Source organism: Lytechinus pictus, chromosome 9 (genome assembly GCF_037042905.1).
Source record: "Lytechinus pictus isolate F3 Inbred chromosome 9, Lp3.0, whole genome shotgun sequence".
NCBI lineage: Eukaryota > Metazoa > Echinodermata > Echinoidea > Temnopleuroida > Toxopneustidae > Lytechinus > Lytechinus pictus.
The window spans coordinates 4,601,792-4,624,176 of record NC_087253.1 but is presented as its reverse complement, the minus strand read 5'-3'; the positions used below and the strand labels follow the sequence as shown (position 1 = coordinate 4,624,176).

The following is a 22,385-nucleotide window of genomic DNA, read 5'->3' as shown; positions in this document are numbered from 1 at the left end:
TTATAACATAGCAAGGTTTCTTGCCCGGGTGCTGTGCTTTCTCGCAGACAAGCAACTGAAATTCACTTTCAGGTTAAGGAGGGGAGTCATTGAATGTATTTTACTACAGTCAGCGAATCACTGCAATAGGCACTGATTTTATATTGAGAATGCTAAGTTTCTTTTGGAGATGCAACATATTTTTTCTCGCTTGCCTTGAAAGCGCCTCGTATGTCAAAATGATTGAAGTTATTTTTTGGATATGTGACGTACTTCGCATGCCCCCCCCCCCACAAAATACCCCACTGCCGGTCATGAAAAGACATCGCAGTCAATTGCGGGGGGGGGGCATGGGCCAATTCCTCCCGTCAGAACCTTTCCCATCCACCAACCTCCCCCCTCCCCTTGTCGCCACTGTGTAAAGTGATGATAGCCTCCATTGCACAATGTCAGTCGAACGATTCGGTTAATGAGGAAAGGATGAAATTGTAGGGTCAACGGGATAAACACGTTGAAAATAAATTTCGCAATAATATTCGTTGCTGAGATTTCCTTTCGCAATCAAGCGTGGGGAAAACCCATGGTGGATGAAGCTATGGCTTTGGCATCGCAGACGCGATGATTAGTAATCTTTTTTTTCTCGATGTGGGCGTGTTCTTCTCGTTGGCGCGTTTACTAGCGTGTTTACGATTGGCTAGGTTCAGGTCGATATACGTCAGCAATACTCGCGATGAAAAGTTCTTCCGCTTGCACTCACGTCCCTGGCATCCATGCTCCTAACAAGTCTGGCATATTTTACCATTTTACTTCATTATTTCAGACTTCCTCCAAAGTAGTGGCATCGTTCTATTGGAGTTGTCGACGAGGTTCTGGCTGCATTGACAGCTTTAACGGGCCATCATTTTCAGGCAACTTTGATTTTCATGGTTCGCTCCAACTACAATTGCAAGGCCGAGGAGCTTACTTAAAAGAAAGAATTAGGTAAGTCGTATTATTCCTTCTTAGGGTGCGTTTATCCGCCACTTTTTCACCCTAGAATCATGATCTGAATCATGATTCAAATCACGATTCTGCAGAATCACGATTGCGTTTAGTCGAAATTGAATATAATCATGATTAGAATCACAAACATGAACTACGAAAAAAGGGGCGTTTGGAAAGACGTTTCTACAGAATCACGTATGAAAATGTTCGAATAAACGATATCGTGATTTGAATCATGATTATATGACCTCACTGTGTCGGGCTACTTTCGGTTTGACTCTTGCCAAGCTCAAGGCTCTCTATATGCTCATTGTATGTACATGGTTACTCTGCATGCATTTCTTGTCATGTTCAAGTTCTGTGTTCGTCATCGCATCGTCCACTACTTTTCATTTTTTGGTCATGTCTTCAACTTCAAGTTCTAGTGAATGAATTAACTGGACAGACAATGATCTCAGTTGTTGTTGAGTATAGAGTGTTAATATTAAATTGGATCTACGCTGAAATTCACTTCCGAACACCATTTTGGATAAACTAACAAGATGAATAGAAGCATATGGACCCTATAGAAGTAAACAAAATTAGGTATAGACTGAATTCTGGAAGCAAAAGATTTTTCGAGCGCCGAAACACGTGCGAAAAACTTCCTCTGTCAAACTGCGCACTAGTGATGCGCACTGGATTGGCCCGAATCTGAGGAGAAACAGCATTGTAATGAAGGTCGTCTAAACGCTGATTCTGTGACATCGTGATTCATGTTTGTGTTTTGAATCATGATTCAAATCATGATTCAAATCATGATTCTGGCTTGAGGTCGCATAAACGCAGCCTTAGTTCTGCATCTGAACGGTTTTCAAAGTGGGGGGGGGGAGGCTGACCATGCAAAAAATCACAATCCTATGGTCATTTTTACGTTTTTGTACACGGATTTGGAAACAAAGTGTGGGGGGGGGGGGCTGAAGCCCCAGCCCCCCACCCCGCTTCCGCTGCCCCTGCAGACCGGGTTGAACCTAAATATTAAGTCAATTTAACATGCAAATTGTAGGCGTGAATCTAGCTCTTTTCCCAGAGGGGATTTGGCCGAGAAACTTGAAAAGCAAAAGAGGGTTTCACTACAAAATGAAGATCATTTTGCACCACGGAATTTGACAAGAATAAAAACAGGGGAGGGGGGTTACTACCTAAAGCCGGTCATTTTGGCTCTGAGAAATTTGAAAAACACTATAAAGGGGTTGGCTCGAAAATCTAGGTCCCCCTCCGTAGATCCGCGCCACTGAATTGTATAATTTTGAGGCTTGAAGTGCCACACAACACACCATTCAGTTCAGCTCCTTGTATCATTTTATTTACAACATAGGCATGATATGGGTGCAGACTTAAACGGACCTACGCCGTACTAAAAATAATAGTGCTCATGGACAATTTTGGTCAAATTACATGTCATTTTTTTCATTATGATAGGCAAATTTTAAAGCAAGATATTATTTAAGCTTGCCTTACAAGTTACATAGCAGGAGGCAGAAATTGCACCCCAATGTACACTCTACGAAGGTATTTGTTGTATTTCTACTTTGAATGCATTAGTATGTTCTTGATAACAACGTACTTTGCCAACCATTACATACCAGTCGCTAGTGGACGCATTGTTGTTTTGTGAATCAAGTGAAAAAACACAATAACCAAGACATCAAACTCTGTTCTTGTCTCACTGAAGTTACTGAATATTCAACCACCATGTCACTTTAGTACAAATTACCTTCTCATCATGCACAAGATTGAACTACGAACTGGCTTATTTATAGCTAAAATATATAGTAAAATTCACCAAGATAAATATCAAAATGACAACAAAGTTATTTAATCTAAAACGTATAGCAATATTTTGTGAAAACAATTATTTGCACCCCGTCATTAATATAGGCTATTCAGAAGGTGAACTGATGAGGTCATATTCCCACTTTCCTTTTTTCTTATGTCATTAAAATGGAAACATAAATGTTTTATATTTTGATATGTCTCCCTTATAACAAAATAAGTTTCAGCAATAAATTTCTTAGCAAAAAAAGTCATTGTCAATCCAATGATTTAATTTTTGATGACAACATTTTGTAGGTACATGGAAAAACCCAACACTACTTTATGTAATAAAATACAAAAGAACAAGTGGGGATAATGACATCCAGGCGCTGATCCATGATTTCGTAGGGGGCAGAAATTTGACCTGATTTTTGCGACCCTGTGTACTTTTCGAAAAAATGGCGCTCCCTCCGGACGTCCCGTTAAAGACAGCACGTTAGCCATTCTCTGATTGGTCAATTAAGGAAGTCCGATAGTGAGCGCGCGCGTCACGTCACAGTACGGGTCAAAAAGTTGTTTTTCTTCGCTAGATAATCGTCCATTCGTCCTGTTGTCCAATTCAGAATTCATTGGAGACTCTTTCATTTGCAGTTGTGTGATATTAAGTTAGGAAAACCACCTGAATACGGTGATAGCGAACCTGTGAAGATCGTTTTAATTACAGTCAGTCCGCAAAGCCCTGAAAAAGTAGCTTCTTTTATCCAAGTGATATTCATGACTAGAGGGTTTTTGCATAGTTAATGAGCTTGGTGAGAACCACAACACCTCTTTTTATTCGGCCATTGCTGCTCTAAATATTGACCAAATTTAATGTTTTTTGTATCTTTGTAAAGAAGAAGAATCATTCTTTCAGGTCATGTGTTTGGATTTTTAAAAGAATGATGTAATATAGGAAAAACTTTTGATCTAAAACATGAAACAAAATATTTTTTTCATGCAACAAAAGTTGTTGTTTTCACACTTAATTTCTGTTTGGGCACAAATGATTTTTAAATCATGATAAAGCTGAAGATCTAAGCTTTAATATGAATATAATTTTTATAAGAAGATGTATTTTAGATGGGTCAGCAGCCAGCTTTTCATAGGCCAAGTACATTTTGCAGCTCAAAAACAAGAATACTGCGCTCTGATTGGTCATAGAGACCACACACCCACGCAAATTCCAATGTTCCCCACACTGGGCCTCTGCGAGGTCACACTCACCATGTGGTAATCTCTTCAAATTACCCGCGCCTGTTTGTTTTGAAAACAGTATTCAGCCAATCAGAACTCTGGATTTTGTGTTACTCAGAAATTTCAGAAATCTCGTCTTGCATCTTGATGGAAAAAGCTGGCTGCTGACCCATCTAAAAGATGCCACATATCAAGAGTGACATTGTAAGAAAGTATAGAGTTTGAGCTTTCTGATGATATAAATAATGTTGGTGCCTAAAACACAAAGGGCCGTATTCTGATAGCGTGGTTTAACTTAACCCTGGTCTAAGTGTGGTAATAAACTGCCATATCTAGGTTTAAGTTTCGTATTCCGATAGCAAGGTTTAAGTTAACCCTGGGGAGCATTTCATGAAAGGATTTTATCCGACAATTTTATACAACAGTACCTCTCAGCCAATCAGAACCAAGGAAAGTTGTCCGATCTGACAACTTGTCAGACAAAAATGTTGATGAAACGCTCCCCTGGTCTAAGTGTGGTAATAAATCCTCAAAAAGTTAAACTCGCGCAGGGGGTAGTTTAAGCCTGGTTTAAATCCAACAAATCATGGCCAACATTTTTTTTAGAATGTATGCCTATATTTCATTACAAGCTACTTCCTCAGTTTTTAACCGATTTTCATGAAATTTGGAACACACATTGTTCTCAAGGTAAGGAGGTGTAAAAAATTTTTTTTTTCCTTTTTTTGAAATTGCGTTGCCATGGAAACAGTATATTATGGCCAAAATTTTGTCGTTTAAAATACTTTCATCAGTTTTCTACCAATTCTCAAGTTGGCTCACACATTGGTTTTGAGGTAAAGATGTGCAAGACACATATTTTCATGTGTCGGAAATTGTGTTGCCATGGTAACGGTATATTATGGCAAAAACTATGTATAAATCTTGCTGTTCCAACTACTTCCTCAGTTTTTAACCAATGCTCATGAAATTTGGCACATACATTAGTCTTATTGTGAAGATGTGCAAAACATATTCTATGCCTAAAGAATATAATTGCGTTGCCATGGTAACAAAATATTAAATATCGGAAATTAGGTGAAAAACTTGTGGTTTTAATTACTTTATAATTTATAAACCATTTCGCATGATATTTGGCACAGACACAAGTCTTTAGATGAAAATTTGCAAGACACATTTTTGCATGCGTCGGAAATTGTGTTGCCATGGTAACGGTATATTATGGCAAAAATTATGTAAAAATCTTGCAATTCCAACTATTTCCTCAGTTTTAACCAATTCTCATGAAATGTGGCACAAACATTAGTCTTGATGTGAAGGTGTGCAAAATATATTTCATGACTTTATAAAAAAATCATGTTGCCATGGTAACAAATCAAATATCAAAGTTAGATGAAAATCAAGTGATTTGAACTACTTTATCAGTTTCCAACTGGTCAATTCTCTTAAAAATTTGGCACATACATTAATGTTGAGGTGAAGATGTCCAAGATATATTTTTGTCTGTATCAGAAATCGTGTTGCCATGGTAACAACATATTAAATAACGAAAATAAGGTGAGAATTTGGTAGTTCGAACTCCATCTTTTTTCAGCCAATGCTCATAAAATTTGGCACAAACATTAGTCTTGAGTTGAAGATGTGCAAGACATATTTTTGTATGTATGAGAAATCATGTTGCCATGGTAACAACATATTACATAATGAAATTAGGTGAAAATCTGAACTCCTTCATTAGTTTTCAACTAATTATTATAAAAGTTGGCTCACACATTGGTTTTGAGGTATAGATCTGCAATACATATATTTGTGTGTGTTGGAAAATGTGTTGCCATGGTGACAGCATATTAAATCAATAAATGTGTAAACACATCTAATGGATTGAAATACTTCTTCATTTTATGACATAGGCCTATGCTCATGAAGTTTAGAACACTAGGTTCTGACTTGAGGTAAAATAATCTGCAAGGCACATTTTCTCATTCATCAAAATATGTGTTTGTACGGTAAGTACACACACCAAAATAAGATTAAGACAATGCTAACTGTTGTTTGGCTACACAGAGAACAACATGAAGCTGTACTAGGCTTAATTAGCAGTAGTTTTTAAGGGGGATGCTAGACCTCTATATCTCGAACTACAGTCCTACTACAGTCCCTAGCTTTAGATCTAGATCCTTTAGATCTAGTAATAGAAATAATCCAACGTTAGATCTCCAGCCTACTTCATTTAAAGACCTAACGTTAGATGATTAGATCTATTGTAGACTAGCCCGAGACTAGCCAACACTTACTTTTTTTTATTTATTTAGAATCTACATTGAGCATGTTGAGAGTCTACAAATCTCTAGATCTAGACCTATTACATGTATACCAAGATTGATATAGATCTAGTTCTAGGTCTAGATAGGGTCTAATTTTTAGTCTAAGTTATTTAGGTCCTAGTCTAGATCTAGGCCAGCGTTAGAGATTCTAGATCATACAGTAGACTAGATCAGCCAGTTAGGGCTAGGCTAGAAATCTAGAATGAATATATAGCACAGACTAACGTTAGGCCTAGGCCTAGATCTAAATTCTTACATAAATCTAGGCCAGGCCTAGTCTAGTCAAGACTGAGCTGTTGGTCTAGGTTTAGGCCTGTTTTCTAGTCCTGGATCTGGAAACCTAAACGAGTCCCCAAAAATGTTTGAATAAAAAAACTCTTCAAAGAAACAGATATGGACCTAAAACAGGAGGAGTAGTCAGTAGAGAGATGTCTTGGACTAATTCTAAATTTAGCCAGGCCCAGTTACTTGGCAAGCAATGCAGCGATGTCGATAATCAGATCTAACACTACTGTCTGTAGACAGGAATAACCGTTGTTTCTGGGGATTTATTTTAAAAATTCTGACATTTTACTGTCATATAACATTGCCTTGGTGAGAGAGGCCAACGTAGAGTGTCATAATTCAGCGGAACAACCAATACAGAGACTGTTCAAAGCTTTTTGTCTAAGACAAATCAGATCAATTCCACTAGTAGGCCTAGATCTAGCCTAAGGCTAAGCCTAAGGTTAGAATAATAACATATATCTATCCCTGTCCCTAAGCTAAGCCAGCCTAAGTCCTGAATGCTGTTCTAGGCCTAGACCAATATGTATCTTCAGTCTTGGTTGCTCCACTAACTCAGTAGACAATGTTTTGCTTCAGGAAAGTATAAAAAGTCAAATAGTTAGTCAAAACTATGTTCAATTCAATTCTCCTCCAAACGGGCCCAGGCCAGATCTAACTAGCCTATTTAGACCCAAGACTACTCTCAAAAGTTAAAAAAAAATCCCTTAGGCCCTACTTAAAGTTAGAATAAAGACGTCGACCTCTTAGCTTATTGTTTTAGATCTAGGACTAGTAGAGTCTAGACTCTAGTCAAGAGTGGTTGAGGGGAATCTATTCAATTTAGATTTTGACAAACATGAAAAGTAATAAATGGGACTGATACTCAAAAAACTGTGCAGGTCACTCGGTTTGGGGTTGAAATGTTTTAGTAATTAACAAAAATAAAGATAATTGAAATGAAAATTTCTTACCATATATGGGTGATGAATGCTTTTCTTTCACTACAATAGTTGTTATTAGTTTCCATAATAGAAAAAACAACTTTAGTGCCATTTTTTCAACTTTGTTGCAATCATCCCTGCAGCAGTAATTTACCAAAAAGGTGCTAGTCTTGGTTAAAAGAGGGTTATTATTTTCAAAAAGAATTTTAAACCCGGGTTTAACCCAGGTTTAGTTAAACCCGGCTATCAGAATACCAAAATAATTAAACTGCACTTAGACCAGAGGTGAGGTTTAGAGGATGTTTAGTTAAACCAGGGTTAACTTTAGACTAGGGTTAAATTAAACCTGCTATCAGAATACGGGCCGAGATGTTGCACAATTTACAAGTGAAAACAGAGGAAGAAAATTCTATTTGATGCATCTTTTCAGGTAAAAATTTCACTTATTTATCAAAATATTTCATTCAAAAGAAATGACCAATATAAAAGAGTAACATTTACTCTTGCCCATGGTACAAAAATAATCAATATTACTCAAGGAGAAAGTGGTTAAATTCTTTGTGAAAGAAAGTCTCACAATTCACGAGATTTTGCAGGGACATGAATTCAGCCACGAGAGGACTTGGATAAATCTTGCTCATTTGCTCATTTCATTAACACAGGGGCTTGCGGACTGACTGAATTACTATCTTGCAAATAACGTCCTTTATTTCGGTACATGCACAAGATATACGTCCTTAACCGACCAATCAGAGAATGGCTAACGTGCTGTCTTTAACGGGACGTCCCTCACGTCGAACATAAGTGCCTTAAATGTATGTTGAATTATATTATTTCATAGTCACATGGAAAAAAGCAATTGAAGACCACTTTTAGTATCACCTGCAAAGCAGAGCGAGATTATAGGCACCGCTTTTCCGACGACGGCGTCAACATTAAAGTCTTAGCCAAAGGATAAGTTTTTGAAATGACATCATAACTTACAAAGAATATAGACCTAGTTCATGAAACTTGGACAAAAAGGTAATGAGGTATTACTGAACATTCAGCCTGAGTTTAAGGTCACATGACCAAGGCTGACCATTTAGGGTCAATGAACTTTGGCCATGTTGGGGGTATTTGTTGAATTGCCGTCCTAACTTTAAAAGCTTATGGAGCTAGTTCATAAAACTTGGACATATTCACTGACATCCCGTGCGAGGTTCAGGTCACATGATCAAGGTCAAGGATCATTTAAGATTGATAAACTTTGGCCATTTTGGGATAATTGTTTAACTATCATCATAACTTCAAAGTTCATTGATTGAGTCAATTAAATGTGGACATATTGTGGTAATCAAGTAGCACTGCTAACCTTGCACAAGTCTTAGGTCACTTGATCAAGGTCAAATGTCTTTTAGGGTCAAGAACATAGTGTATTATATGAATGGTGTTTTTTGTGATTAATTATTTTATAGTCGTTTTCTCCTCTTCCTTTTCCCTTTCTTCATCTTTCACCTTCTTTTTTTCCTTTCCTTTCTCCCAATCCCTCTGTTTTCATTCTCCCTTTCTTCTCCCCCTCTCTCCCCCTGTTTCTTTCCCTCTCATTTTTGTCTCACCTGCATAGCAGAGTGAGACTATAGGCGCCGCTTTTCCGACGGCGACGGCGACGGCGGCGGCGGCGGCGGCGTCAACACCAAATCTTAACCTGAGGTTAAGTTTTTGAAATGACAGCATAACTTAGAAAGTATATGGACCTAGTTCATGAAACTTGGCCATAAGGTTAATCAAGTATTACTGAACATCCTGCCTGAGTTTCATGTCACATGACCAAGGTCAAAGGTCATTTAGGGTCAATGAACTTAGACCATGTTGGGGGAATCAACATCAAAATCTTAACCTAAGGTTAAGTTTTTGAAATGTCATCATAACTTAGAAAATATATGGACCTAGTTCATGAAACTTATACATAAGGTTAATCAAGTATCACTGAACATCCTGCATGAGTTTCACATCACATGACCAAGGTCAAAGGTCATTTAGGGTCAATGAACTTTGGCCGAATTGGGGGTATCTGTTGAATTACCATCATAACTTTGAAAGTTTATGGATTTGATTCATGAAACTTGGACATAATAGTAATCAAGTATTACTGAACATCCTGTGCAAGTTTCAGGTCACATGATCAAGGTCAAAGGTCATTTAGGGTCAATGAACTTTGGCCAAATTGGGGTATTTGTTGAATTACAGCCATAAATTTGAAAGTGTGTCGGTCTAGTTCATAAAACTTGGACATAATAGTAATCAAGTATCACTGAACATCCTGTGCGAGTTTCAGGTCACATGATCAAGGTCAAAGGTCATGTAAGGTCAAAGAACTTTGGCCACGTTGGGGGTATTTGTTGAATTGCCATCATATCTAGTGTATTGGTCTAGTTCATAAAACGTGGAAATAAGAGTAACCAAGTATCACTGAACATCTTGTGCGAGTTATAGTAGTTTTCAAAATCAGCACTGCTGCTATATTGAATCGCGTGATGCAGGTGAGACGGCCAGAGGCATTCCACTTGTTGTTTTGTACTTCTCTTCTTTCTCCCTTCTGTCTTTTTCTTCTCTTCTTTCCCCCTCTCCCCTCTCCCCTCTCTCTGTTTTCGTCTTCTCCTTTCCCCTCTTCCTTTATCTCTTTTTCTTCTCTTCCTTTCTCCCTTTAAAAAAAATATCTTCCTTTTCCCCTCTCCCTCTATTTGTTTTCGTCTCTTCCTTTCCCCTCTTCCTTTATCTCTTTTTCTTCTCTTCCTTTCTCCCTCTTCTCCCTTTTTAAAATTCTCTTCCTTTTCCCCTCTTCCGCTCTCTCTCTTCTCCTCATCCTTCCCCCTTTTCCTCTCATTTAAATATATATATATATATCCTGAATCTGCGCCTGATAGCATCATCAGGTCGCTCATTTGATATTCTTCAAGATATATGCATATAAGTGTTCATCTATATTCTCCATTCGAATTCTTTTTGGTTTGTAGGTCGATATCGCAGTCGACTTAATAACTTCTACCAATCATGTCTGGACGCACAGTCTCGAGAGCGAGCCTGGGGAGATCTGCCCACCTGGGGGCGCTATACGATGTCAGGACTGAGAAATTTCTGGTAAGAATATCAAAAAGCATTGGCATATCATGGGAAAATCGGGGCGCTGGGAACAATTTTGGTCTCGCGATCACCTGCATAGCAGAGTGAGACTATAGGCGCCGCTTTCCCGACGGCGGCGGCGTCAACATCAAATCTTAACTTAAGGTTAAGTTTTTGTCACATCATGGGCACTGACGAACAGTGTGACTTTACCTTTCATTTTTGAGAGCTATGCTCTAAGATTTTATTTTTATGGCATTTACTAAACCATTCGTGATTATATATATATATATATACTGTATGATTTTGCATGAATGAAAAGTAAACTCATACAGTTTTTATGATCTGACATATTTTGGTTCTTTTTATGTGCAGAAAGATAACCTGTTTGTTTCCAGGCTTGAGGATGACAAGGTGGAAAGCATGGACATTGACGAAACAGTGATCGAGGTTACCAAGTCTGACGAACTCCAGGAGAAGTTCAAGACGCTCGATGTAGAACCTGAGCTTCAGGTCAGTGAAATCAAAATCAAATTTATACATTTACATGTATATATTTTTTGGTAAAACAACCATTACTAGTCTTTTATCATTTCATTTTAACATGTTTATACCTTTAACATTTGCTTCCAATTCTGATGTCATGTGAATTTGCTCATTTCTGCCTGCATATCAATGACTTTTTAAGGTTTGTTTGTTTTTTTATTTTTTATTATACATTGCCATAAGAATTACCATGGCTCAACTTGCCCCATGTTGGATGGCACAAATTACCCCAGTCCGAACCTAATGCGACATTTTCACATCTACACATTTCTTATGCATTCATTATGTAACAGACTATGACAAGAATGAGAATTCATACCTGGACTAACAATATTGTTCTTATTTCTGTATTATATTCAAAGACGTGCGCGGGTAAAAAACACTTATCTATTTCACACCCTTTTTTACTTTTTTGGAGGAAATCTGTATTTTCCCTCTAAAAAAGTACTTTTTGTTTCAAAGTTGAAAACAATGTGGTTGGATTAAGGGTTATGTAATGGGTCATCCATGCATGACGCCACCACAATGTCTGACTCATTCATTATTGGCCTGGGGGTTGTGGCTCAACTTGCCCCTATGCTCAACTTACCCCGCCTTCCCCTACTGTTCTTCCATGGGGCCCATATACAATAACAAGTAAAAAAAAGTAAACACAAAAGAAGCATAACATATACGGTAAATCAAACAAAATAACAAAAGTGATATAATATATCATGTTACTAAAAAGAAAAGATCATAAAATCAAATAGTTTATCAACAATTTACATTAAATATTTTATAAAATGAATGAATTGAATGTGACTGAATTTATGAAAGGTACCCAGGCCAGGGATTTATGATATACCATGTGGGTATTCCTGGGACCCGTTTCATAAAGACTTGTTTTGATAACAAAAGCACAACTTATTTAGCAAATCAGCCAATCAGATTGAAGGATTTCAGTAGCTTTTAACGGTTATTGCATTTGTTAAAACAAGTTTCATGAAACGGGCCCCAGATAGTGTTAGGATGGTCAAAGGAGAATGAATTTGACCTGCCAACCCAAACCCAAATATCATGACTATAAATCGCCAAAGAAATTTTTCTTTGAAATGGCCAAAATGGTAATGTTGTCTTCTTAAAGTGAATTACGAAATTACGGTATGTACATCCTTTTCTTCATACTGTCAAGTTTCATGTGAGAAACAAGAGCTAATTTGACACAATTTTATCTGGACTGATTGGAAGTTTAAAGGGGAATCCAACCCAAATAAAAACTTGTTTTTATAAGAAAAAGAAAAATCAGACAAGTTGATAGGTGCAAGTTTGAACAATATTGAACAAACAACAAGAAAGTTATGAATTTTCAAAAAGTTGTAAATATTGGTAATCACTGTACTCATGGAGACTTCAAATTGGCCGCATATGGGATGTAATAGTGATGTAAGGCAAGGACTACTCTTCCATGTACTCCAATACATATTACGGCTAAAATGTCATTTTTCCCAAAAGTTTTATTTAAAATTATTTTTTTCTTTCATTAGGACATTAAACAGTATACTACCTGGGTTATATTTAGATTACTGCCCCAGGGGAATGGGTACTTAGGAGAAAACCACAAATCCCTGATAATAAAGTACATGGCCTATGGAAAGTTGTCCTTGCCCCTTGTCATAATTTACTTACCCAGTTGCCAATTTGAAATCTACATACTATTAGTGATCTCAATCTTAAAGCAGCTATAACTTTCTTATTGCTTGTCCGATTCCTTTCAAACTTTCACCATTCTGTTTAATTTATTTTTCTCCTTCCCAACACATCATTTTATGGCCAAGGCTGGATTCCCCTTTAACAAAGATAGTGTGTTCATATTATGCTTGAGTGCACCCTAAACCTCGCGCCGTCGCCGTCACCGCGGCGGAGGCGACGTTAACATAAAATCTTAACCGAAGGTTAGGTTTTTGAAATGTCATAACTTAGGAAGTATGGACCTAGTTCATGAAACTTACACATAAGGGTAATGAAGTATTACTGAAAGTCGGAAGTTGCAAGCTGAGACAGCGCAAGTCTTTGGCCCATGTGATGCAAGCTCGTTGGGTTTCAGAACTCATTGCAACCGTGTAATTATTTCCGTTCTCTCTGTCTATTCAGATGAGTGTGTTAACTGACATGGTCAAGCTGAGTGGTTCAGGAGCTTACCTTGGCGATGACCGGAAGAGTGCTATGACCCAAAGTATGAGTCTCATCTACAAGGTGAAGACGGTCAATGAAGAAGTCATGCTAAGTCACAACAGAGGGATCATCGACAAGGACATACTGTCCGATGCGAGTCTCAATGCTACGCACGTTGTAGTAGGTATAGACTGGGGAGTTCAGTGCTTGGTAACTTGTGAGTACGAGAATACTTCGCAATATGATGTTGCCATTATTAGGGAGGAAATGAAGGCAATGCTTGAGAAACTTAGGGATATTCTGATTAAAAAGGAAGAGGTGGGTGTCTCTATCGGAGCCATGCGGGGCAATGAGAAGAGAGAGTTTCCTTTCCAATGTAGAACAGACATTTCAGCTCCAGATAATGATATCCCAGTAACGTACGAAGGAGTGGTTGAGCTTATGGGGTCATTACCTGCACTTCTAAAAAGTACTAACAACTGCAAAGGGGTCCCTGTAACATACTATCTGATGCCCCTAGAAACTATCAGAAAAAAGTGTAAGGTGAAAATAGCTAAGGAAACGACTTACAAGGAAGTCGATGAGGGCATGTTGAGAATGAGTAAAGAGGTCATGGAGAAATTAAGGGAGATAACCCGAAAGATTTACGATATACACAACAACATGAGTCCAAATGCTGATTTCATTTCCGATGAAGCACTTGATAAAATTGATGAGGTCTGGCATGAGGTCACTATGCAAGAATCCCGTTTCAAATCAGTTCTGAAGGTAGAGGTGAAAAGTGTACGATCGGGGAAAGGCGATTCAAGCATCATGGAGGAATTCTTGGGCAAGATGAAGCATGACGAGTTGTCTGCTTCAAAGTATGAGGTGGAATTTGAACCGTTCTTGAAGAAAGTCAGGTTCATCAGGTCAATGTTCAGGAAGGGGATTAAGTACATTGGTAAGAGAGAAAGACTGGCAAAGAATGCAAAAGAAAACATTTTTGTTTTCTACATCCCCAACGGTAGCGATGGGGAGGTTTTGGAGAAGAATCAAGATTTCTTCATGCGACTTGTGTCTACATTCTCAGGTGACGACACCTGTGAATTCATTGTGGTTGACCAAGAGATCGTGTCAAACCGTATCTGGCCGAATAAAATGACAAAGCCAACTGTCGAGAAGTACGAAAATGGCGTACATGCTTCGAAGGATCTTTACGAGGATGAGGGCCAATACCTGGAGGTCAGCATGATTCAGGTTGCTCATCCAGAAACTACGACTACCACTCCTCGGGACCGCACATTTGTCAAAATTAGATGTCCGAATGCCCTCACCGGAAAAGGAAGTTGTGCTGGTGACCCGTCCAAATGGAGGTGCTCGAAATGCAAGCAGTTCGTCGAGTACAGCACCAGTACCAAGCTCTTTCACTGCAAATGCGGAAAGTCAAATCCCGAGCATTCCAAATTCCGCTGCAACGACCCGAATCATGGCATGTATTTCATGAAGTACCCTAGTACTCTGTTGAATGATGATCTTTCCCAGCTGAAGCCAATGAAGGAAGTAAATATCCTGATTCTTGGCGAGACAGGTGTTGGTAAATCCACCTGGATCAATGGAATTCAAAACTACCTTACCTTTCCTAACTTGGCTGAGGCCATGAATTCCCAGGATTTCCCAGTTCTGATCCCTTCATCTTTCACCTTGACCCAAGATGGTGAGCAAAGAGAGATCAAGGTTGGAGTCGAGGACGCCAATGAGGTACAGGAAGTAGGGAAATCTGCAACCAAAGAGCCGAGATCGTACGTCTTTACTGTTGGTGATAGACGAGTGCGATTGATTGACACACCAGGAATAGGTGATTGCGGTGGTATCAAGCAGGATGAAAGAAATATGCACAACATATTATCTCACCTTACGTTCTACACTGAGATTAATGCAATATGCATACTTCTCAAGCCGAACAATTCTCGCCTTACTGCAATGTTCCGATTCTGCATCCAAGAGCTGCTCGTTCAGTTGCACAATTCTGCGAAGAACAACATTGTGTTTTGCTTCACAAATGCTCGACAGACTTTCTACCAGCCAGGCGATACCCTACCAGCCCTTAATAAGGAGCTTGAAAAGAGAAATGTCGGGATCAAAGCAACGAAGGATAAATACTTCTGCTTTGATAACGAACCTTTTCGGTTTCTGGCATGCATAAAGAACGGTGTCACATTCAATGATGGGGATATTGCCACCTACTCGGCTAGCTGGGACAAGTCTGTCGAAGAAACGGCACGTCTCCTGAAGTATATTGAAAGCGGGGTGAAGCCGCACAGAGTAAAGGAGACCCTAGGAATGAACGAAGCTCGGAGAATTATCGTGGCCATGAGCAAGCCCCTCGCAGAAGTAGCAAAAACAATCAATCATAATCTTGATGCAGCAAGAGAAACCAAAACCAAAATAGGTTTAGCTGACACCGAGATTGATTCTTTGAAGGAGGACCTGAAGTTCAATGGATATGACGTAGAACAAAAGGAACTTGGTCATCCAATGACGGTGTGTACCGCCCCCGAGTGCATCAAGTATGTCCCAATTGGCCAGACAAAGGTACAGAACACAGTGTACCAGACGATCTGTCATGACCACTGTTATCTCGAGGGTGTACCGGTCGAAACTACAGGTAACGAACAGCTTCAAGAATGTTTGGCCATGACCAATGGAGAGTGTCGTTCCTGTAGTCACAGCTACATGCAACATATGCACATGACCTATCAGCTAGAAGTAATAGAGAAGGAGTTCCTGTCTCAAGAGATTCAAGATCAAATCAATAAAATATGCGACACCAGAACCCAGAAGGAGGCATTCATTGCTGAAATCAATAAGAAGGTTGGAGAACTGAAAGAAGAACAAAAGATCATCATGGGAACGGGAGCGAAATTTGGCTCTTTCCTAAAGGCACATGCCCTGATTACATACAATGATGCAGTAGGTGACTACCTTGACATGTCCATCAAGCAGGAAGAAGTGAAACCAGATGAAATTCGTGATGAGGGTCTCCTGGAGACCTTGAGACAGATGAAAGATGAATATCACCAACAGCGAGAGATACTAGACAACGCCATGGACAAGGGTTCTAGCGAAAATATCAAAACACCAGAACAGGTCAGAGAGCTTCAAGAGAAGCTCTTCAAGCTTCCGCATTTTGGAGCTACTCTTAAGAAGCTGTTTGAAGAAATCTCCATTGAGCACACTGCCAAGAACATACCCTTTAAAGAGAAGATTGTTCATGCACCACCTCCAAGAATGGCCTCTAAACTGAGGAAAGGGGGTAAAAACTTGGCCAAAGGATTTGTAGACTCTGTTAGTAAGTTTCTACCCCCTTGGCGTCCTTAAAGTAGCCTCAAAACGCAGAGACGGCAGGACCTAAATAAATCAGTGGTTTGTGCATCCAATGCGTAGTGGACAACACAATCAGGCAAGCTTTTCAATCCTTTACCTGCATATTTGTCTTTTGACTTATATGTTAGAATTTCGTGGTGAAGGCGTTGGTGCGAAAATGAAATGTAGTTTTCCTCTGCAGTTTAAAGAGTGAGGATAGGATGACTTTTCCATTTGGTCAACACAGGTTGAAGCCTTTTTAGGTATTAACACATATTAATAAACCATACACATCCATTGAAGAAGCATTATATCATGTATATAGGCCTAAAGAACAGTTCCGATCTATCGTTTTGGTTATCCCGGTGGGTGATAGATGGGAACAGACACTTCAGTATAACTTAAATGTCCACGCGGTTCTATCAATCGTTTGATACCGGTATGATCCTTGTCCGTTTTTCTCTTGCAGGAGCTGGTAAACAGATTTGGTTCATTAACCCCCTTTAAAGTTTTCTCGTAAGAGTCCTAGAGAGGGGCGGGGGGGGAATAAAATCAGAGTGACAGCATGTTAAATAGTGATTCTCTCAAATCTCATTCTTTCAAAAAGCAATGCCTCCACAATATCGTCCAATATTCCCATTATGGAATAATAGAAATAGGAATAATCATGATTAAAATGATAACACACGTTCACATTTAGGTACACACGCAAAACACTATCTACAACCGGAAAGTTGAACCGATATTAACATTCAGGTGCATAATGACAAAAATCCAAGACAAACTCGCAGATATTTTGTACGGGTTCCCTTCGTTATTTGGTCCACATTATCAGTAACTATAAATCTATATCGTTTCATCTGAGTACAGCTATTTGTATGCTTTTGGTGGACAATAATCTTGGCTGTATGAAATTCTTGAACAAAGTGGGGTTTCATTTCAATGTTGTTGTTGTTTTTTGCACATGTCATGACCGAAAATGTTCATTGAGTTTACTGGAGATTGATCATTGTGAGACTTTAAAAAATGTTCAATTACTAAAGCACTATTTCTTAAAGGATATAACCTTTATTCTGTCGGTTTATTGTCATTGCATATAGAAAACACTCCTCCTTATCACCAAAAGTCATCTTATTTATTTTGTAGAGAGACAAAATGGTCCTGAGAGTGTCAGTGATTATTGCCATAAAGGAATTTGAACTCCCTGGAATGACTGTTTTATTTCATAAAAATAAACTGAATAATTCTGCTTTTATTATATTCATAGAATTCCTTTCATCTAATGTTTTTGTTCAGTACTGTTATGTCGATTTATTGTGATTAGGTTTTGCCATTACTATGCATAAATTCTTAAGCGAATCACAGTGTGATAACCTGTCAAGGTTTACTTAATTGGACACTTTTGATTGTGAGAATAAAAACCATAGTCTTTCATGGTGATTTCCAATGACATTACAAGAGACATAAAATTTCAATTTTGTTTACTCACACAGAATATGCCTATGTATTGAGCATATTGAGGTTCACTTGAAAACAACTAAGATTCTTTATATATCTTTGTTAAATGAATACATAATCCTTTGGTGTCTTTTTAAGTTGCAATTATTTCTTGTGGGTGTATTTTTTTCTCTTTACCTCATCTCACACAGGAAGAAGACAGTAATGCGTATTTTTTTTTTAAATGTAGGCCTATGTCTATTTTTTTTGTCACCGTAGGCATTTGTTATATGTGCATTTTGTTTTTAGTTTTAAATAGTAAAGTTATGAGAGAAGCAAAAATGTTTCTTTTCATTTTTTTGTGTAAACGTTTGTTCTTCTGGTGATAATAGCATTTTTCCTTTAACCGTACATGAGTATTTGTAGGTTTTACTTTAACAAAATAAGAGGAAGTATGCATTGTAAATTGTATACATGATGCCATTGTGAACAAGCGAATAGTAAGAGGCCTAGCTGTACATGTATTAGGATAATATTCACATGGTGAATGTAATTGTGTTACGAACATTTCTTGTATATCTATTTTAATCATTGCCTTCCATTTTGCAATTTGATTCTATGACATAATGTGCCATTTTCACAGAACAAGTGAAAATATGTCATTGTTTAACACGAAAGGAAGATTCCTATCAGAAAGAAAAATCGTTCGAAAATTAATTGTAACAAAATTGATCGTTGAATAATTTAATACGTACAGGAACTCCGTCATTCTGATATTACGCATTCTATTTCTTCCCATGAGCGGCGTTGCAGGGGGGCAGGGGCTCTGCCCCTCTGATTTTTCAGGTACTGAAACGGAAAAAAGGGAACAATGGAGAAAAGAAAGGGGGAAAGGAAGAACATGGAATGAAAAGATAATTTAATAAACAGATGACGGATTTTGTGACTCCATATAACCCCTCATATTCAATTGAGAAAAATATAAGAATGGCGTCACATCTAGCCCACCCCTAGCCTCTTGTCGAGGCCCTGGCGGCTGCTTCCCAGGCAAAGCGAGGGATTTCCTAACTCGCGGCGCTCTGTCTCGCTCTCTCCCTTGCTTCGTCATGTTCGCTCGGAAAGCAGCCGACAGGGCCTTCACAAGAGGCTAGCCCACCCCCTGCACTCCCTCGTGACGCCCCTGAACTTTGGACTATGTTGTTTATTTTTATTTAAAAAATATTGATTCAAAATTGATTTCTCTTTTTAAAAGACCTAAGTAGTCTGACCCTCCGTGTCTCGAACCATATATTTAAAAAAGATGGATTTTATATCTTCTTTTTGTTTTTGTTGTTAACCTGAAATAACGTGTTATGATATCTGTTTAGATTATTTTTTGTTTGATAAGAACATGATACGCAGTTTGTTGTGAATGTATAAGGATGCATGTACACGGTATATCGCATCTGGTTTATTGTTGGTAGCAGGGAATTGCACTATATTTACCATGTCAAATGAATGATTAATTTGTTAGGGGATAAAGACATGATTCGATCTTCCTCCGATTCGCTTGTTTTTTTTTCAGGCACACTTAACACAGCAGTTGCTGTGGTATTGATTGAGAAAAATTAATCTTATTTCTTACATTTTCATGTATTCTGTGATCTTATTCCTTCATATCTTTATAACGCTAACGGCAAATACGAATCCAAATTTGTGAGAATACATTCGATAAAAGATTCCCTTTGCTGTTAGCACATTCAAAGAACAATGTTCATGTGATTGCACATGATATTTGAATCAAATTACAGAAAACCTAAATAAACGTCTTAAAAGTTAGAAACTCACTAGCTAGTTAGATGTATGTGTAATTCTGATTAAAAAAATGCAAAATGTAAGACCTTGTAACGTGTGATACTGAACGAATAATATGTTATTTTAAACATGTTTAAACTGGTTTTACGCGTGTAATTAATTTTGGTGTATTTACGACATGCCTAGATCACGTAGACAGATTACAAATGCAATTAAAATGAAGTTGTTAAAAATTAGCTATACGTGAACTGTCTCCTTTTTTTCTATAGATTAGTTTCAATATCGGGAGAACTAATTAATATTTTAAGTGACAGTTACAATTGATGTTTTAAATTATTCGCTATAAATTATACATTGTATAATTTATAGCGAGTAATTTAAGGATGTATCTAGTTTTGCACTAAATAATACCCTCTTGTTTCCTTGAGCAATTTAAATATATGATAATATCATCTATATTTCCCATGTCGCTCGCCTTTGGCCGTAGGTAGAATAAAATTTTCCAAGAAAGTCGAAAGCGAGGCAGTAAAGCGACCGAGCTCGTCATTGGGGCGCTTTTGCTTTTTCCAGAAATTAAATTAAAGGATTGCGTGCACACTTTTGATTTATTTTGTGAGCAACTTTTAGTTAAAATATTTTCTGAGCAATTGGCAATTTAATCGAAATTATACATCGATGACGTAGAGGGTGCGCATGAGGTCTCAAAACACCAAAAAATAGAAAGTCATATTTTTTCTTCATGCTTTTTGCCAAACATTCATTAACTATACTTTGTTAACCTAATTCCCCGCAATGTCAAGATAGTCTGGAGGCACAGACCCTTAATAACGTGTGCAGTGTACTTGGTTTAAAAACCGATTTGTGTTTGGGCACATCATACCCCCCCCCCCCCTCCTTTGGCGGATTTTATCGGGAAAATAAAAAAAAGGAAAAAACAGAAAGAAAGAAAGAAAGAAAGGAAAAGGAAAAAGTGAAAAAAGAAAAAAAAATTATGTAAAGGGAAAATGGAAGGAAAGCGGGAAAAGGAAGGAGAGAAGAACATGTGAGAAAGCAACATTCCGAAACTATTTCTCGCATGATTAGTAAGAAAGGGAAGTAAAATAAAATTATTTATCAACAAAAAAAGGGAAATGAAGGTAAAATGGAATGAGCCAAAAGCTCAATTGGAAAAATGAAGAAAATGGACAAAGAAAAAAGAGAAGTTAAAAACACGAACGGGCAGCCGCGGACATGGCGGATTTGAAATAAAGAGCAGGAAGAAAGATGGATGGCTTATAACATTGTGTATGAAATCTATTATAAATAACGAGTGCAATCAGGACAAAAGGTTTAGCCAAGGGCTAGACCTGTCCCCCTATTATACGTTATATGACCGTACGGTAGCTGCCCCAAACTCCATGCAGTAGGGGCTCTTCATCTGTAACCTTTAAAGGGCTCTTTAACGGTCCCACTGTATTCACCTTTCCTGTTATAAGCTTTACGTTAATTATCGAAGCACTGGTGTACGGGGGGGGGGGGGCATGCATGGTTCCATAACCAAGATAAAATAAAAGAACATATAAAGGAGGCAACAAAATCAAATTAATAGAAAGCAATTAAATATGTTATTTGCTTGAATATAATGAAAAATCTATCATAAAATTTCATTTCAAAAGGCCATTTTTTTTGGCTTGCTTCGCTCACCGGCAACTTGTTACAAATTTTACCACATTTGCTATATTGTGCCGCTCAAAATATTTGGTTTATTAAATAGGCGGCTTGGAATGCTATGAAACCAGTGACCGGGTAATAATAATTGTGAAGCGCTTTGAACAGTCGTAGATTGATAAAGCGCTATATAAATGCAAATTATTATCATTATTACGCATTTACGATGAATTAATGTCTTGTGTAAAAAAAATAACTAAATACCCGCAATTTGATAAGAAATAGTGGCCATCTGCAAGGTCTAAAATTGTTTTTAGAATCAAGAATTATCGAATAACAATGGCATAGAGACGGAAAGGATTGGGCTATGGCCCCCAAAAGTTCTCCATCCAGAACAAAAAAGGAGAAAAGAAAACCATAGGAAAAGTGTAAGATATGATGTTATCAAGTCAAAATCTTTCTCAAAGTTAGATTCTCATTGAAAGGTGACTTTTTCTCACTTGCTTCGCTCGTCCGGGACTTATATTAAGCAACTTTTTGCCAAATGCGCCATACTGCGCCCCTCTTTTTTTTTACTCACTTATGCTACTGCCGCATTGAGCTTCGCCCTAATGCTCGCGAACATTAAAAAATCATGTTCACAGTTGCGTACAGAAAATATATAAGGAAAGAGAGAAGGATGAAGTATGATATAATTTTCTGAAAATTATGTTAAAAAAAAAATGTGTCACAAAATTAGGTTTTTTAATAAAAATGTCGAAATTTTTGCTCGCTCGCAATATATATATACTGCCCGATAGACCACCTCTGGCCCCCTCAGATTGTTGGCCTCATTACG

At 37.9% G+C, this 22,385-nt stretch overlaps 1 protein-coding gene across 1 annotated transcript; it reads left to right on the top strand.

Annotated features, from left to right (window-relative positions):
* The first annotated feature begins 728 nt into the window (after nucleotides 1-728).
* LOC129268409 (uncharacterized) lies at nucleotides 729-20,136 on the top strand. Its single transcript, XM_054905958.2, has 4 exons — nucleotides 729-960; nucleotides 10,522-10,645; nucleotides 11,003-11,140; nucleotides 13,304-20,136. The coding sequence occupies exons 2-4, from the start codon at nucleotides 10,559-10,561 to the stop codon at nucleotides 16,682-16,684; spliced, it is 3,606 nt and encodes a 1,201-aa protein (XP_054761933.2). The 5' UTR covers nucleotides 729-960; nucleotides 10,522-10,558; the 3' UTR covers nucleotides 16,685-20,136.
* The last annotated feature ends 2,249 nt before the right edge of the window (nucleotides 20,137-22,385 follow it).

Excerpts from the sequence above, each read along its gene's own strand:
- LOC129268409 (XM_054905958.2), top strand. The coding sequence starts at position 10,559 with ATGTCTGGACGCACAGTCTCGAGAGCGAGCCTGGGGAGATCTGCCCAC. Across the intron at positions 10,646-11,002 it reads TCAGGACTGAGAAATTTCTG|AAAGATAACCTGTTTGTTTC; the intron begins GTAAGAATATCA and ends TTTTATGTGCAG. Across the intron at positions 11,141-13,303 it reads ATGTAGAACCTGAGCTTCAG|ATGAGTGTGTTAACTGACAT; the intron begins GTCAGTGAAATC and ends CTGTCTATTCAG.